At 41.8% G+C, this 17,265-nt stretch overlaps 1 protein-coding gene across 1 annotated transcript in view; it reads left to right on the forward strand.

The window, feature by feature from the left end:
• The first annotated feature begins 3,960 nt into the window (after positions 1-3,960).
• Positions 3,961-17,265, forward strand: part of MTDH (metadherin) — a 66,307-nt gene continuing 53,002 nt past the window's right edge. The window contains exon 1 of the mRNA XM_006900355.1: positions 3,961-4,341. Coding sequence (XP_006900417.1) covers positions 3,961-4,341 — 381 coding nt within the window. The remainder of the gene's footprint in view (positions 4,342-17,265) is intronic.

The raw sequence follows: 17,265 nt of genomic DNA on the forward strand, positions 1-17,265 counted from the left end.
TGTTTGTTAGCCATCTGAATGTCGTCTTCGGTGAAGTGCCTGTTCATATCCTGTGCCCATTTTTCTATTGGATTATTTACCTTTATCTTGTTGTGGTGAAGAGCACTCTTGTATCCATAATTTTGCTTAAGAAATAAAACATTATAGAAAACACTGTAGTCCCCTGTACACTTCTAATCCCATAGCTTGTTCTCCCTAGAAATACCCACTATTGCAAATTTGGTTAGCTTATTCACCCATATATGGTGTACATTTTACCGGATATATTTTTTACAAACTTCATTTTTATTTGTCTAATTTTGTATGCCTGTTTTAAAAAATCAAGGGCCATGTGGGGACAGCCATATCTGACCTTTCCCAACTTCACAAAGGGGACTTGTCCCCATCAACAGAATCAATAACACAAAACAAATTTCCTTGAAGTTAGACATGCCCACCACACTCTCGTACCTCTTTCTGCTCATCTGTTTCTCCCCTGATCTCTATCCTATTGTCCCCATTAACTACAACTTCTAGAAATCCAGGTTTTACTCTCACACAGGTTTTTATAATATTTTATATTCTAGAGAAACTTCAGTATTTTGGAGAGGTCCCTGATAGCCAACTTGCCCTGATCTCCTGACTGCTACAACCAAGGATGTTGATTGTGGATCCAAGTTAAGATTAAATCATTGACAGTTTTAATTCTTTCTCCATCTACAATGGTACTACTATTGGCCCAGTGCTGAGGATCTGTTTTCTTGATGTCAAGATGTAATCCATTTTGAAGGCTGCAGTCTTTGATCTTCTGCAGCAAATATTTCAGGTTGATATGAACCCTTTTATTTATACCACTGCTTTGAGTCTTTCAAAACATTACTTCATTTAAATTTTACCTGAACTCCATCCTGTTGCAAGTTAATAAATCTAACTTTGTGAGATTACTTTAACTTTCAAAAACTCATTGCAGTCAAATTGCAACAGTCACAGCTGACCCTTCAGTGACTTTCTGAGGTTTAAATTACAATAATAAAGATTGGCCATCTTGTTCCTATAAAGCAAATGGTTGAATTCAATCACCCTACAGGTATGGCCTTTGGGTTATCTGTGCAACTCCTTGTGTGCTGGGCCACCAGTGATTCCCTGGAAAGTCAGAAATAAAAATTAGTATCTGTGGAACTTATTTTTCAATATGGTTTTTCAGCCATCATTTGACTTTGCCATGTAAATGGGCGAGAATACACAAATAGAAGATTGGCCTATCCACAAGAGAATTGGCTACCAATCCACAGAGAACTGTCTAGTCTCACCAATCCACGAGGGGATTGTCTAGTCTTGCTATTAAGCTGAGTAACGCAGCAGCAGAGGGACAGACTTCTCTGCCATTGGTAAGAAACTTCACCACTAGGAAAAGAGCAAACAAGAGGGCTTACAGAGCCAACATTCATAGCACTAACAGCAGAGAATGGGAGATGGGACCTTGGGACTGCTTCATCATTGGAACTGGAGTTAAGAGTCTTTGCCTAAGTTTGATGGACAACAAGGAGGAGGGTGGCTGTAATTTATAGGACTAAGAACTTTGTAACACTGACCTAAAGCCTACAAGCACATTTCGGAAGCTGTCTTGATTGTATTTCCCTACTAACCTGGATTATAACCTTTTGACCTCCCTAACAGGGTCCTGTTATCACATTGGATTTTGGATCCAGCAAAGCAATAAACTTGGTGTAGAGATGAGTAGAAAAGGGTATGGAAGCGTGAGGGGCATGTCTGACCTCTTGGGAATTGGTTTTATTATTGATGCTGTTTTGTATTGATGAGAGGTCCCCTTTTTGAAGTTGGTAAAGGTCACACATGGCTGTCCCCAAGTGGCCCTTGCTCTTTTCACAATATCTCTGGGTGATGATACAGTAAACATATCTTTGTGTTTTGTTTTTAGGTTGATGAGCAATTATGGAAGGAAGAAAGGTGCTATTTTAGTGAATTATACTTGCCAGGTTACCAAAGAAACGGGTAAATCCCCTGTTATTTTTCTTAGATGCCATCCAGACTCAGTGACCCTATGAACAGATTGGAAACTAGTCCTATCTTCTGCTAAGTGTGCTCAAACCACCAACCTCTCTTGGTTAAGCAGCTGAACTCTTAATCATGTGTCACCAAGACTCCTTTCTAATAGTTTAAAGACGAGGGAAATCCACACTTTAGACTAAAATAGGTGGCAAACTTTATTGCACTATATTTTAATTTTATTGCATGTTTCTAGAATCTAAACACATATAGGCTTATAAATGTAACTTCACAAGTATAAATGGAATTTGGAAACTTTTAAAATTAAAAGTAGATCCTGGTGATATCTTCAAAGATTTTAAAAAATTTTATATTGGTTTGCTTACAAAGTTTGTATACATTGTGTTTCACATTATTGTTAATTCACATTGTGTTTCATACAATCATTCCCTATCATCAAAGTTTTAAAGAATATAATTTGCCTTTAATTATAAGTTTGTACCAAGCTTTGCAGATCATTATCATTTACAAATTTTCTTTCATCCATTAATCAAAACATGCATTACAACACTGGTACAAAGTAGGTCAAAAGACTCCTTTAACATTTTTGGCATTTGGTGCTTATTAAAATCACTCCCCCCTTCAATTCTTTCAGAAAGCGTAAGGCACTTGCTTACACACTGACATTTAAAGATAAAACTTAGTTTCTTTTTTTTTTTTTTCATTTTAACATTGTTTTAATCAGGTAACATAGGTGTTTGAAAAAACTTAGTTTCTTCATAGAAAGATAGAACTGATAAATACATTGTCAGTAAAACCTAAAAAGCCTCCCTTCTAAAACTACCTCGCAAGGCCAGTCCACAAAATTTATAAAAATAATAGATTTCTGAAACTTCTTTTGCGGCATAATGTAAAAGCTTAAAATGTAATGAGGAAACATGTAAATATAATCTAACATGCTTCTTTTCTTATTAAAGCTACAAATTAGTAGAAAAAGAATTGTTCCGCCCACGGGCTTTTCAACTTTTGAATTCCTAGGAGTAACAACAGTGAGAATGAATGAGCGAAATGACGCGAAGGCGCCCAAGCCAGGCTGGCAAGTAGCAGGCACGCAATCTGTGTTAGTTGGCCCCGAGGAGAAGGATTCAATTTGTGAATTAAACCTAGACTACTCGAAGAAAAATATCTAGCCTCACCCATAGCCTGGGCCCACTCAGAAAGCAAGTGGCCAGCTAGTGATCTTAGGAAGAAAAAGTGTCTTCTACTCACTCCCAGGGAGAACGAAAAACTTCACTTCCAAGGCGACTTAGACCTAGAGCTTAGACATGGCTCATCACCCTCTTCCACTTGCCACCAAGATTCCTCCCTAAAGTCAACCAGAGGGCCACGTCTCTTGGCCCCAGGTCCAGAAGCCAGAACCTCCAATGAACCCCTCCCAGGCTACGAGTTCACCCAGTAGCCCTGGTTCCCAGGCTCCGCGATGCCACCAAGCCCAGACCGGTCATCAGCGACGAAACCACTCAGCCTCGCCCCAAGTACTGCCGCCCAGCCCGGCCCCACCCGAGCCACGTGACCCGGCGCCCCGCCCACCTCCGACCACGTGACCCTCGGCCCGCCCCGGCGTCCCCGCGCGCAGCGTACATCACGGCCCGGGCGGCCATTGTTCCGCCGAGGGAAGACAGCGGGGCCGGGGCGCTAGTGCCGAAACGCCACTTAGCGGCCGCCGCTGGAGAGACTTCTTCCCACCTCCCTCTTCTCCTCCTGGCGGCGGGGTGAGGCTGACTCGCGGAACCTGGGAACCCTCTGTGCCCTCCCCGCGCCAGCAGCGGCCGATCCCCGCCTCCGGCGCAAGGGGCGGCCGCGATGCCTTCGGCTTGAGGCTGCCCGGCTCGGCCCTTCCCTGCTCCTCTCGACTCTTTGACCGCGTCCCTGCGCCTCAGCGTCTTCCTGCAAATCCCTTTAGCGGGAAGGAAGATGGCTGCACGGAGCTGGCAGGACGTGCTGGCCCAGCAGGCCGAGGAGGGTTCGGCCCGGCTGCGGGAAATGTTATCGCTCGGCCTAGGCTTTCTGCGTACCGAGCTGGGCCTTGACCTGGGGCTGGAGCCGAAGCGGTACCCGGGCTGGGTGATCCTCGTGGGCACGGGCGCGCTCGGGCTGCTGCTGCTGTGCCTGCTCGGCTACGGCTGGGCCGCGGCTTGCGCCGGCGCCCGCAAGAAACGGAGGAGCCCGCCCCGCAAGCGGGAGGAGGCGGCCGCTGCGCCGGCCCCGGCTCCGGACGACCTGGCTCTGCTCAAGAACCTCAGGAGCGACGAGCAGAAGAAGAAGAACCGGAAGAAATTGCCCGAGAAGCCCAAAGTGAGTGGAGCGCAGGGGCGGGAGAGAGGGGCCGGGGCGGCGGGAGGCCGAGCCCCCCGGGTCGGGAGTGGGAAGCGAGGTTCTGCCGAAAGGCGAGACCGGACAGACGCTCATCTCCCATGGTGGAGCAGGCGATCGCTGGACAGGTCACTCTGGGAGTGGTGGAAACCCCGGGGCTGCAGGAGCAGAGGGAAGATCAGTTTCGAGGAAGGAAGTTGGAAGGTCTGGGGGGGGGGCGGTAATGTTAAATAACAACGGCCAGAAATGAAGACATCTCTCGGGAAGCTTGCGGGCCGGCCCTAACGGAAGCCTGCGGGGCATCCTGCGTGCGCGCGGAGGGGCTTGGGACCCTTGATTGATGCTGGGAAGTTAGGGAAAGACTGGCGCCTGCGAGACCGATGCTATCTCGAGTCGCACGGAGATCGTAGCCAGCGGAGGAAATAGGGTGACCTCAAAATTCTGGGGTTGACGGAGAATTAAAAAGGACTCCGATTTAAATGCCCTTCCATTTTAGTGGGGACAGTTAAAGGCAGATGGTGACCCACTCTTATTCTGGTGACAGTGGTCCAATGGGGCCCGAAACCACCCCCACTTGGTTACTTGATACACGTTGGGGTATGTTGTTCTTTGCGAGCGAGAGTTATGGCAAGTTTAGCGAAGTGGTCTGTTGTACACTCCGGGGTTGTGGGAGGTTTTGTGACAGCACAGTGGTGTAGGCAGTGAGTGAGGTTGAGGCACCCACTTGGTAGACCACGTGTGGGAATGCAGAGGGTATCATCTGTCTTTTTATTTAAACCGTTTTCCCGTAGTGTCCCTTTATACCAAGTTCTAGTATTTTATCTTTCAAATACTCTTGAGCAAAGTGAGGGTATGAAGGGAGGAGAGTGTTAGAAAAAACACCTGGCGTGTTTTGAAATTCGTGGAATTGCGCTCCTCCTTTCAGTACAATTAAGTCAGTAGTAAGGCCTTAACGATGTGTAGGGTGCTCTATTTTTTGGTAGGCAGTGCAAGGCTTATGTACAGAAGTCACATTTACTCTTGGAAGCTACTGTAAGAAACAGTCACAACTAATTCTTGTATTCCATAAAATGATAATTGCTGCAGAAGTAAAGTTTGAAGAGTAGAAGTGTTTTGTTTTTTGTTTTGTTTTGTTTTTTGTTAATGTAGGAACCAATTCATAGCCGGCTTTTAGGGGTAAAATGTTTAATGGTTAGACAGCCCATCTTTCTCCTGTGGAGCAGCTGGTGGATTCACATCCTCTGCCTTTTCAGTGGCGGTGCAGTTCCTTACCATAAAGGCACCAGTGCACCACTGAAGGGTAGAAGACTCGTTCTGTTGGAGTTGTCTAGGAAAGTGACTGGACTAAATAGAATTTAGCTTGAAACTAATATAACTGTTCTGTTGTTGGAGTCCGTTTTGACTCACAAGGACCCTCCATCAGGGTTCTGAGGCTGTAAATTACACCGGGAGGAGACTGGCCATCTTTCTGCATGGAGCAGCTGGTGGATTTGAACACCTGAAATGCACAGCCTTTAGGTTAGCGGGGCAGCTTTCTCGAGACTGTACCATTCCAGCTCCCTGCCTTAAGTCAGGAGTGAATATGATTCATTATATTTGTAGAGAACATCAAGAGGATTGCCAGAAGGGGATGTTATGGTAGAAATAGAGAGCCTGGGCTCCATGGTAAGGAAAGAAGGGGATCTTGAGAGACAAAACCACATTCATTAAGCCTAAGCCCTGTGTGGATGAGGCAGGTTGTGAAATTTTCAAATCCTTATTTGGTATGTCTAGAATTTCAGACTGTCTTAAGTAGCAAGACAGGTGCTCCAAGATCCCGTCTGAAGCGCATCATAATACTTAGATGACTCATCTAAAGAAGAAACATAGACTCCTTCGTGTACTGAAAAGAGTGCTCATTAGACCTAGGATCTATCATTCTCTCTTTTTATGGGAGCTGAGGGAGGAGGGCGAATAGATACCGTAGTATTATCTTTGATGGGTGGAGATTGAGAAGGTTGACCAGGTAGTTGGATTTAATTGGGTGAAAAAGTATCTCCTCCAATGAGTGATGAAGATGTATAGAAGTTGAGCTATGCTAACATTTACCAAATTTGGCTTTCAAACTTTTTTTAATTGAAATCTACACAATAAAATATATCCTTGAAATTATAATACCCCGCTAACCATTCTCTCTTTCTTTCTTTAATAGTATAATGACCCACTAATTTGATTTCAAGGAATGCTGATGCCATAGTACAATATGTTTTGGGATTGAAATCCACTGACTGTACCTCGGGGGCAGCCTGCTGCTGTAAAGGTTTGCCTCCTCAGAAACCAAACAGAGGGCCCTCATGATTTGGAATGAACCCAGCAGCAGTGAGTTTAGTTTTGTGGTATCATGTTTGATTGAGGCTAGAGAACATGACATGGCTCAAGAATATATGCTGCTATTTAGTGTTCATTATGTGCCTTACAACATGCTAAGTATTTTCTTGCCGAAAAGCAGGCTATTTTCAAACGGAAGGCATTAGAAAGCAGTACAATATTCATATGTCTCACTGTGTAGGAGATACAAGAGTGAAAGCTCGATTTCTTCCCCAACCAGCTTTTTATTCCAATTGCAGAGAAAGATAAACTGCTTGTAAAATTAACAGTACAACCCCCACGTGGACTGAGGTGAGCACACTGGGCCTTATCCCATCAGTTGGCTTTGACAAACCTACACCGCAAGAGTGGAACACGTGTCAGCCTGGCAGGAATGGGGAACTCTAAACTTGAGTAAGGCTTGAAACTAACTTGCTCTCTTTAGCTTATCTTGTTTATAAAATGAAGATCCCCATCAAGTTAGAACACTGCAGGGCTCCTCAGTGTAATACCTGACTACTTGTGAAAGTCCAGTGACTGCAAGTTGTTAACCCTTTCATGACCAAAATTCTTTCTTGTTTTGACTCTTTTTGCTTACCATGTGCTCTCCTAAGCATGCTGAAATCCAGGGAAGCAATTTTTTTTGTGGTAATAATAAAGGATTTTTATGCAATTGTATGGAACACAGGAAATGTCCCAAGAGGTGTCTTGGTAGAGTGAGGCTTGTTTCTTCCGATTATGCAGTTGTATAACTAACTACTCAGCAGTAGCCTGTACTGCAGCCAGGATTACAGCTTCCCAAGAAACTTGAGAGGCTGAAAATGTCAGTGGGCGATATATATCTCCTGGATCACAAAATGTTTACAGTTTGTAGACTTCTGAATCTCAGGTCTTACACATTCACAGCCCTAGGAATTGATCAGAAGAATCCACACCTTTTTTTTTTTTTTTTTAGAATCCACACTTAACTTGCTCTTGTGATGAGTCTGCTTATTGTGAAAATTGCTTAGTGGGATGAGGCCATACAATCCATAGTGAGTGAGATCTCCAGTTACTGTTACAGTGCAGCTCTTCATTCTGACATAGGTTTTTTAATGTACATTTTAAAATCTTCTGATTGAAGTGGTTTCAGTAATGCAAACTACTACAACTTCTATGAATGGGCATACTTAGTTCTCTTAGGACATTTTGCTTTTTAAAAGTAATTTTATTTTCATCCTTTATTTATATATCTTAATTGTTAATTTGAAACTTATGTTCAAGACTGGTCTTTAAGTTGTATAATAGATAGTATTTCACTTTAATGTCTAGATTTACATATAATTAATTGTTGTATAACAACAAAAACAACAATTTTTAAAATTTTTATGTCGGCTTTGGTTTTAACCCCTAGTGAACTCTTGGCATAGATAGGTCTCTCAGAGCTATGAATGAATTAGTCTGTTCCCCTGCTTGAAAGTAGAGGCCAACACGTATTTCATTAGTTTTAGTTCTTGTTACTTTTTAAAGCCATGATTCTGTATTTTTCATGACACCTAGTTCAAGGTACATATTTAATAGACACTGAGTAAGTTTATTTTTTCACATGATTTTTAGTGGATTCATCTTCCATGTGATAGATGTAGATCAGTTCTTGGCCAAAGCACCTCAAGCACAGCCACCACTTGGCTGTCACCAAAATATTGTGTATTGCTGTAGTGCTAATAAGGAAGCCACCTTGCTGTGGTCCCAGGAGGGCCTTACAAGCCGTACCCTCCACAACCTCCTCTAGGCCTAGGGAGGCAGAAGCCAAGGGGAATAAAAAAGGCCTGATGAAATCCTGTGGGTCCCAGTGGTCTGAAGTGGCTCATCGTGGGGTTGGCGTGATCTGGGGGCAACTGAGAGGCAACTAACAACAGGATCTTAGTAGTCTTACCAGTTGATGTTCAGAATTTTAACTGAAAACGCAGTCTTTCAGAGACCAAGTTATTCTCAAACCATCTGTAAATAAAAATCTTGAAGAAAGACTAATACCTGTTTGTTGTTTTTTTTTTTTTTGGTACCATATGACTTTGCACAGTTTTTGGCACTCAGTAAACATTGAATGAATATGGTAAAAGTATCTACCTTTTTTTTTTATGGTTTTGTTTTTTATTTTATACTGCTTTATTTACAAAGTTAAAATACACTGTTTTCACAAGATACTTCTCATTTCCTTCACCACCCCCCCATCAAATTGTGTGACTCTGATTTAACACCTCACACCTCCAACCATCCTTACTCCTTCCACCCTTTCCCCTTGGATCCTCATACTCCTTCTACAATGGTTTTTATGCGGTACTAGTCCTTATTGGACTGAGTTAGTTCACTCAGCATAATGCTCTCCATTCCCTCCCAAGCTTGATAGTAATTTACAAAATGATTGCTCCTGCATGCTACATAGCATTCCATTGTATGGATGTACCACAATTTTTCAATCTGTTCATTTGTGACTGGTCATGTGGGCTGTTGTATGTACCATTTTTATTTATATGTTTTTATGTCTGCTAAGTCCCCGTATGAGCCATACTTCCTTTTTTTTCTTTTTTTCAAAACAAGTGAAACTGTATATTAAGGCAGACAGACAGACATAATGAGGGTATGCCACACAAAAGAGTTAAAGTGAAAAAGAAGAGAAAAAGGGGTAAAGGACTCCTGAAAAAAACAGGGGTGAACCCAAACCTTACAGCATGCTGTCAACAGAAAAGGAGGTAAAAGAGAAAAGCCCCATCTTTTTCTTTTTAATGGTGACACTAAAATGGCTTTTCACCATTATTGCCAATGCTTTGCTTATCTGGCTAATTTTGTAAGGCCTATCTTTCTACAGTCAGTAATAAATTGTTCTAATGATGTGCTGTATCTGGTAGTCATTACTTTCAGTTTCACTACCATTACCCTATTTTGGAGCTGTAGTGGCATCCTGCATAGGGAATTGTGTTGCCAACTTAAAGGCAGGCTATTTGAATCCAGCTGCTCAGCAGGAGACCTACAGGTGGGGGTCCGCTTTGTGTGAGTGGGTTGATTGGGAACTTGAGCCAATAAGGGTTTTTTGAGCCCTACTTTAGCGCTTTATTCTAGCAGTTTCCTAATTTTTTTTCTAGTTACTTTGTTGCCGACCTGTTCTACCCACTCCTGCTAGTAAAAATGTTAAGGCTCATCCCTGGTCACATGACTTTCATATAAATTATATATATATAGAGAGAGAGGTGTGTGTGTGTGTGTGTGTGTGTGAAATCGCCTATTGTGTAATACAAAAGCTGTACCTTGGTGTTAAAGTTTCTTCCCATTCTAACTTCAGGTTATTACTCACCATTACTAGAAGAAAAATAATTTTATTTAGCTAGACTTTTATTGTTTATTCCTTTCCCCCTCTTTTAGAAAACCTTTACCCAGGGGCAATGATAGCTGTTTTATAATGCTTCCAACTAGATTTAGTCTGTTTTTTTTATCTTATTGGACCATGTTGTATATTGCTGTTCTATTAGTGACCCTATGCACAATAGCTCTGAACCTTATCCTGGGCCAATCTCAACAGTCTGGCACACCAGCCCCTGTTACCCAGTTACTATGTCAGTCCATCTCCTCCAGGATCTTCCTCTCTTGCACTGGCCACCATCCTTATAAACATGTTGTCCTCCTGGCAGAATGCCCAAAGTGTGTCAGATGGAGCTTCAATATGCTTGCCTCCAAGGAGCAACATTTATACTCTCTGGTACAAACCTGGTTCATAGTATGTTCAGTTCATAGTATAAACCCAGTTCATAGTATGTTCGGTATTCTTCAGCACAACTGGCATCGGTGCGTTAGTCATTGCCCGGCTCCCTGATCATAGCAAGCAATTACAAAGACTGTGGCCTATATCAGGCACACCTTAGTCTCTAGATTGATACTGTTGTTCTTTAGCACTCCCTGACAGCAGATTTTTCCTAGTGCATTTCATCTTTTTTTCCCCCAGTATTCTGACTACTGGTTCCAAGAGTGTTGATTGTGGAGTCAAGTAAGCTGAAATTCTTAACAGTCTCATCTCCATCTATTGTGGTGCTGCCAGGTGGCCCTGGGGTGAGAATTTTCGTCTTCTTGATGTTGAATTTTAGTCTATATTGATGACTAGTCCTTTTGCACCAAACACTTTAGGTCCTCTTCAGTTTCAGAGAAGGTTGTGTCATCTGCATAATTCAGCTTGAGTCTTCCTCCAATCCTGATGCCACGTTCCTCCTCATAAAGTCCACATGTAAATTGAGGAAGTATGAAGACAGGACACATTCTCTGTATGTGTGTATACACACCGTCGAATTGGGTCTGACTGGTAGAGGAGGAGATTGTCCCTCCTTTTCCAGCAGAGCATCTGGTGGATTCAAACTGCATGCTCTGCGCTAGGACACATTCTTGATATACTCCTAGTCCAGGTATAGATTTCACATGAGCACAATCAGGTATTCTGGAATTCCTCTTCTCAGTGTTAGCCACAGTTTGTCATCCACAGTCATGTCTTTTCATAGTCAGTGGAGCAGACTGAAGTGATCAGAGCTTGGGACCTGATATTGGGGTTAGTTGTGGTAATAGGGAAGAGAGGTGCTGGTGAGGCTGAAGGATGTTTGTATAGGGGAGTAGGGAGGACCAGCACCGAATCTGTTCTGAGTAATCAGGAAGGGTCTTGCATCTGCACTTTTGGGTAAAATGCTTGTCATCTGCAATGATACTGTGTATATATAATTGGTTAATCATTCATAAAGACAATTTCTTTTTTTTTTTTTTTTTAATTTTTTTTTTTAATTATTATTTTGTGTGCGTGTACCGTCAAATCAGATTTGACTGGTACAGGAGGATATTGCGCCTCCTTCTCCGGCAGAGCATCTGGTGGATTCGAACCGTGTTCCTCTGGGATTGCAGTGCAGCTTCTTGCCACTAGGCCACCAGAGCTCCCCTTCATAAAGACAATTTCTGACTCAGTCAACCTCATGTGTATAGAATAGAACTTTGACATGGATTTTCAAGGCTGTGACCTATTGATAATAGATTATTAGTTCTGTCTCACCAAGTGCTTCTTGATGCCAACCTTTCAGATGGTAGTTTAAGCATTTAACGGTTTGTATACTCTTGTATGATGTACGTTGTTGTGCCTCTCTTTTGTATGCTTCTTGTAGCATAATGCATATGTTTAATAGACTCTATTTTTGTCTATTTGCCATATTTGTAGCTCAGAATGGTTGGATATCAGAATATCATGTGGTGAAATCTAACATTTGGTCACCAAACAAGTATCTGAACATCAGCTTTTGTGTCCATTATTGTAATAGTAGCATAAAATACTGGAACCTTGGTGGCATGATAGCTAAGTGCTTGGCTGCTAACTGAATGATTAGTGGTTCAAAGCCACCAGCAACTCTTCAGAAGAAAAAGTTTAACAATTTATTCTCTTACAGGTTACAGTATAAGAAATCCCACGGGGAAGGTCGACTCAGTCATGTAAAGTCACTGAATCTGAACTCCATAGCACACAATAACAAAGCACAGAGCACATTGCTGGAATGCTACACAAGTATCAAACAACTAAACCAGTTTCCCGTCAAGTCAATTTCAACTCTGTGAACCCTTAATTATATCAGAGTAGAACTGTGCTTCTTAGATTTTTTTCCTGAAGTAATTCTCCAGCTTTTTGTTCCTTGCCAACTTGAACTTTCATCCTTTTGGTTTGTAGTTGATATGTCAACATAGAACTCAAGACTTACTGCCATCATACTGGAATTGTTTGCCATTGAGTTGAAACCAACTGATAGCTGACCCTCCAGCAGATTTTAAGTGCCTGTAAATCACCGAGAATATATTTCTGCCTTGGAGTCTCCAGAGAAGCACCTCCTTTGAGTTAACAGTGGCATGCCATACAGCCTATGCCACCAGACCACATAGAAGTGCTTTATAAATACTAGCCTGTTAGGCAGGAAACTTGTACTACACTGGAACTCCAGTACACACATAGAAGCTACTTAATAAATAGTGATAAAATTAAAAGACAGTAATCCAAATCTGTCTCCTGTCTAGGTGTGTCCATTTCTTTCTGGCCTGACATTTATGGAAAACTGCAGTGGCTCCAAACCTCTTAGTCTCTGTCTTCCTCCACTCTTTCCCATTACCATAAGGGGCAGATGTTCCTTCCATTTAGTTATTCAAGTAAAATTCTAAGAGTAGTATTTGATATTTCCCCCCCTTATCTTGACTTCTTTGTGTCTTCTCTGCCTCTTCATATCTAATCACTCAACATTATCATTCATTTCTGCACTCTATATACAAACTAACTCCTTGCCAAGTTTTGCTCTTGTAGTTTTTGCAGTAGCCTTTGGTTGACTGCCCCCAAGCCTTTCTCAAGGCTAATCTGAGGAATGGAAGGGGTTTTTATGTTCTTTCTTATTTTTTTTTAAATCACCATCTTTTCTAAAAAGGACTACACTAACTTGTACGTTTAAAAAGAATTCTATACTTTTTTTTGTTGTACAGCGCAGGAGAGGAAGGCCCTCTATGAGGTGGATTGATTCAGTGACTGGGGTAATTGGGATGGGAGTGTCAGAGACAGTGCGATTGGCACAGGACAGAGCAGCGGAGTTTAGGGCTGTTGTACATAGGGTCGCTATGAGTCGCAGGCGACTCGACGGCACATAACAACAACAACAACATGTATAAACCAGCATCTGCTTATTTCCCAAACTGAGTCTTCTCACCCCTAACCATACTGATCTTTTTTCAGTTCTTCAAAACTCTATCACAATCCAGTACCTTTCTAGGAACTATTATTAACACAGTGTAACAGTCTTTTCCCCTACTGTTACCATTATCATCAGATCCCACTTTCTCAAAAGATACTTTGGTTGTTGTTATCCTGTTTGGTACAGGCTTCCTCTTCTAATTAGGTCACTGTCTCTTAAAAGGAAAATAATTTTATAAAACAGCCGTGATAAAAGGAATAATGTTGATTTCATAGAACAGGAATCTTGAAATTTAAATAGATAAGGCTATAAAGAAAAGGATATTTAAAGATAAAACTGTCCTAATCTCTAGCCTGAGGAATTGACTGCTCTTTCCACTGTCTTTCTGGTTTGGGTAGCATATTCTAGGATATTAACTTGGATTTAGAGAATAAATCTCATTTTCACAAAGAATTATATTTTTTAATTGCTTAATTATAAATTATATACATCACATTTCTGCTGAAATTTATGACTACCTTTACAAAAGCTCTCAAAATTTGACTCCATTTGTTACATGGTGGAATTTGTCTTCTTTTCCTTCGATTCTGTCACAGGCCTAACAGAAAAGACCTTTAACTTGTCAGATGTATGGTGACCTGTAACAGTTGTGTTTGTCATAGTCAGATATCAAGGGCAGCAGTAAGATTTCCAAGTATTTGTTTCATTGTGCTATGTTGTTAGGTGACTTAGTAGACTATAGTTAATAGATGGACAACAGATCTGAACCTTGCCCTGTCCTGCTGGCGTAGCATCTCTGATAATCAGACTGTTTTTAAAGTCACTGTGTCAGTCTGTCTTGTTGAGAGGCTCCCTTCAACTCCGACCCTCGACGTCTTCCAGCATGGTGTTTTTTTCCCTCGTGAAAAGCATGTGAGACATAGTTTTACCATCTTGGCCTCAAAGGAGCACCCTCCAAGACGTAATTATTTGTTCTTTTGGAAGTTCATAGGGTAATCCATATTCTTCTACCACACTTCAAAGGCATAGATTTTCTTCTTTCATCCTTAGTCATTGTCCAGCTTTGAGGTGCATAGGAAGCAGTTGAAAAGATAATGGCTTGGATCAGGCACACTATTTATTATTTCTTTATTTTTTTTTTTATTATTTTTTGTGTGTGTGCTGTCAAATTGGATTGTCCCTCCTTTCTCGGCAGAGCATCTGGTGGATTTGAACCATGCACCTCTGGGACTGCAGTGCAGCTTCTTGCCACTAGGCCACCAGAGCTCCCCTATTTCTTTAATTTTTTTTTAAATTTTATTATTTTGTGTGTGTGTTGTCAAATCAGATCTGCCTGGTACACAGGAGGAGATTGTCCCTCCTCCTTCAGCAGAGCATCTGGTAGATTTGAACCATGCACCTCTGGGATTGCAGTGCAGCTTCTTGCCACTAGGCCACCAGAGCTCCTTTTTTTTTTTTTTTTTTTTGTTTAAAGTGTAGCATCAGGATTAGTGGAAGAATTATCAACAGTCTGTGTTATGCAGATGACACAACCCTTCTTACTGAAACTGAGGAGAACCTGAAGCACTTGCTGCAGAGGGTCAAGGACTGCAGCCTCCAATATGGATTGAGGCTCAGTGTCAAGAAGACAGAAATTCTCACCACTGGGCCAATTGACAGCATCAGTATGGATGGTGAAGATATTGAGATTGTTCACAGCTTTAGTTTGCTTGGCTCCGCAGTCAACACTCTTGGCACCAGTAGCCAGGAAATTAAAAGACTTATTGCGATGGGAAAGTCAGCTGTTAGGGACCTCTCCAAAGTACTGAACAGCAATGGTATCACTCTGGATACAGGCCATGGTCTTTGCAGTCACTTGCTATGCATCAGAGAGTTGGACTAGGGAGGAAAAAAGGAGAATTGATGCCTTTGAGCTATGGTTTATGGAGAAGAGTATTGAATGTACATACCATGGACTGCTAAAAAAACAAACAGGTTTGTCCTAGAGAGGGTTAAACCAGGCTACTCCTTGGCGGCAAGGATTCTGAAACTTCATCTGACATACTTTGGACATGTTGTTGCAAGAAGGGACCGGTCCTTGGAGAGGGATGTCATGCTTAGGAGGGTATAGGGACAGTGCAGGAGAGGAGGACCCTCTATGAGGTGGATTGATTCAGTGACTAGGGTAATGGGGGTAAGTGTGTCAGAGACAGTGAGATTGGCATGGGGTGGAGCAGGGTTTAGGGCTGTTGTACATAGGGTCACTATGAGTCACAGGTGATTGGATGGCACATAACAACACCACCACCATCAAATTGGATCTGACTGGTACCGGAGGAAATTGCCCCTCCTGCCCTTCCTTCTCCAGCAGAGCTTCTGGTGGATTTGAACCATCACCTCTGGGATTGCAGTGCACCGTGTCTTTTAAACTGACGTCCTTGCTTTTCAGAACTTTGGAGAAATTTGGGGGCAGATTTTTCCAATGCAGCACGTCTTTATATATATAATTTCTGGACTGCTGCTACCATAAATGTTGATCATGAATCCAAGTACACATGACAGAATAGAATGACTCAAATTGACTGCATCAGTGGGAAGAGATGGTTGCAGACCTTCTCAGTATCAGCAGTCAAAACAAGGCCAGGGATCAACTTTGAAACACCATCAATTACTCATATGCAAGTTCAGTTGAAGCAGAAGAAAATTGAAAGTCTCAAAAGTAAAATTGTAGCCTTGAATTTATCCCACTTGAATTTAAAAGCCACGTGAAGAATAGATTTTGTGCCCTGAACACTAATGGTTAAAGGACAGTTGAGTTGTAGGATAGATACCAAGGACATCACCCATGGAGAAATCAGAAGATCACTAGAACGAAAAGACCAAAATAAATGTTGGAGAGCTGAACAGAAGATTTGAGAGGGCAGCTCAAGAAGACAAGCTAAGTATTATAATGAAATTTGCAAAGACATGAAATTAGAAAACACAAAAGGGAAGAACACACTTGAATTTTTCTCCAGTTAAAAGAATTTAAGAATAAATTCAAACCTCAAGTTATAATACTGAAGGATTCTGTGGGCAAAATATTAAACGATATATAAGAATCATCAAAAGAAGATGGGAAAGAATACACAGTCACTGTACCAAAAAAAAAAAAATTGGTCGAGAGTGAACCAATTTAAGAAGTAGCATATGATCAAGATGGTAATGAAAAAAGTTCAAGTTGTGCTAACAGCATTAGCAAAGGTCAGGTTACAGAAATTGATGGAATACTGGTGGATAGGTTTCAACAAAGAGGTGCAGCCCTGGTTGTGCTTACTTGTCTATGCCAAGAAATTGAAAGCCAAGTACTGGCCAGCTGACTGGAAGAGATCCATATTGGTTCCCACAAAAAAAAAAATCTAAAGAGTGGAAATTATCTTATGTCATTATCACATGTAAGAGAAATCTTACTGAAGATTATTAAGAAATGGATTTGCACCATACTTGGACTCAGTACATTCTGGTTGTGGTATATAACTCTTTTTTACAAACTTTTTAATTCCATTTGCTAGTATTTTAAGATCATCTGAGAGGCTGGGATCTATGAGGAGGCATGTGGCATCAGAATTGAAGACTCATCAACAGTTTACATTACACAGATGACACGACCCTGCTTGCTGAAACTGATGGGGACCTGGAGCAATTGCTGCAGAAGGTCAAGGACTGCAGCTTTAAATGTGAATTGAAGCGCAACACCAAGAAAACAAAGATTCTCCTCACTGGGCCAATTGGCAGCGTCATGATACATGATATTGAGATTGTTAATAGCTTCAGTTTGCTTGGCTCCACAGTCAACACTCTTTTTTTTTCTATAATTATATTTTAT

This window comes from Elephantulus edwardii, unplaced genomic scaffold (genome assembly GCF_000299155.1).
Source record: "Elephantulus edwardii isolate Elephantulus edwardi_28Jun2011 unplaced genomic scaffold, EleEdw1.0 scaffold00282, whole genome shotgun sequence".
NCBI lineage: Eukaryota > Metazoa > Chordata > Mammalia > Macroscelidea > Macroscelididae > Elephantulus > Elephantulus edwardii.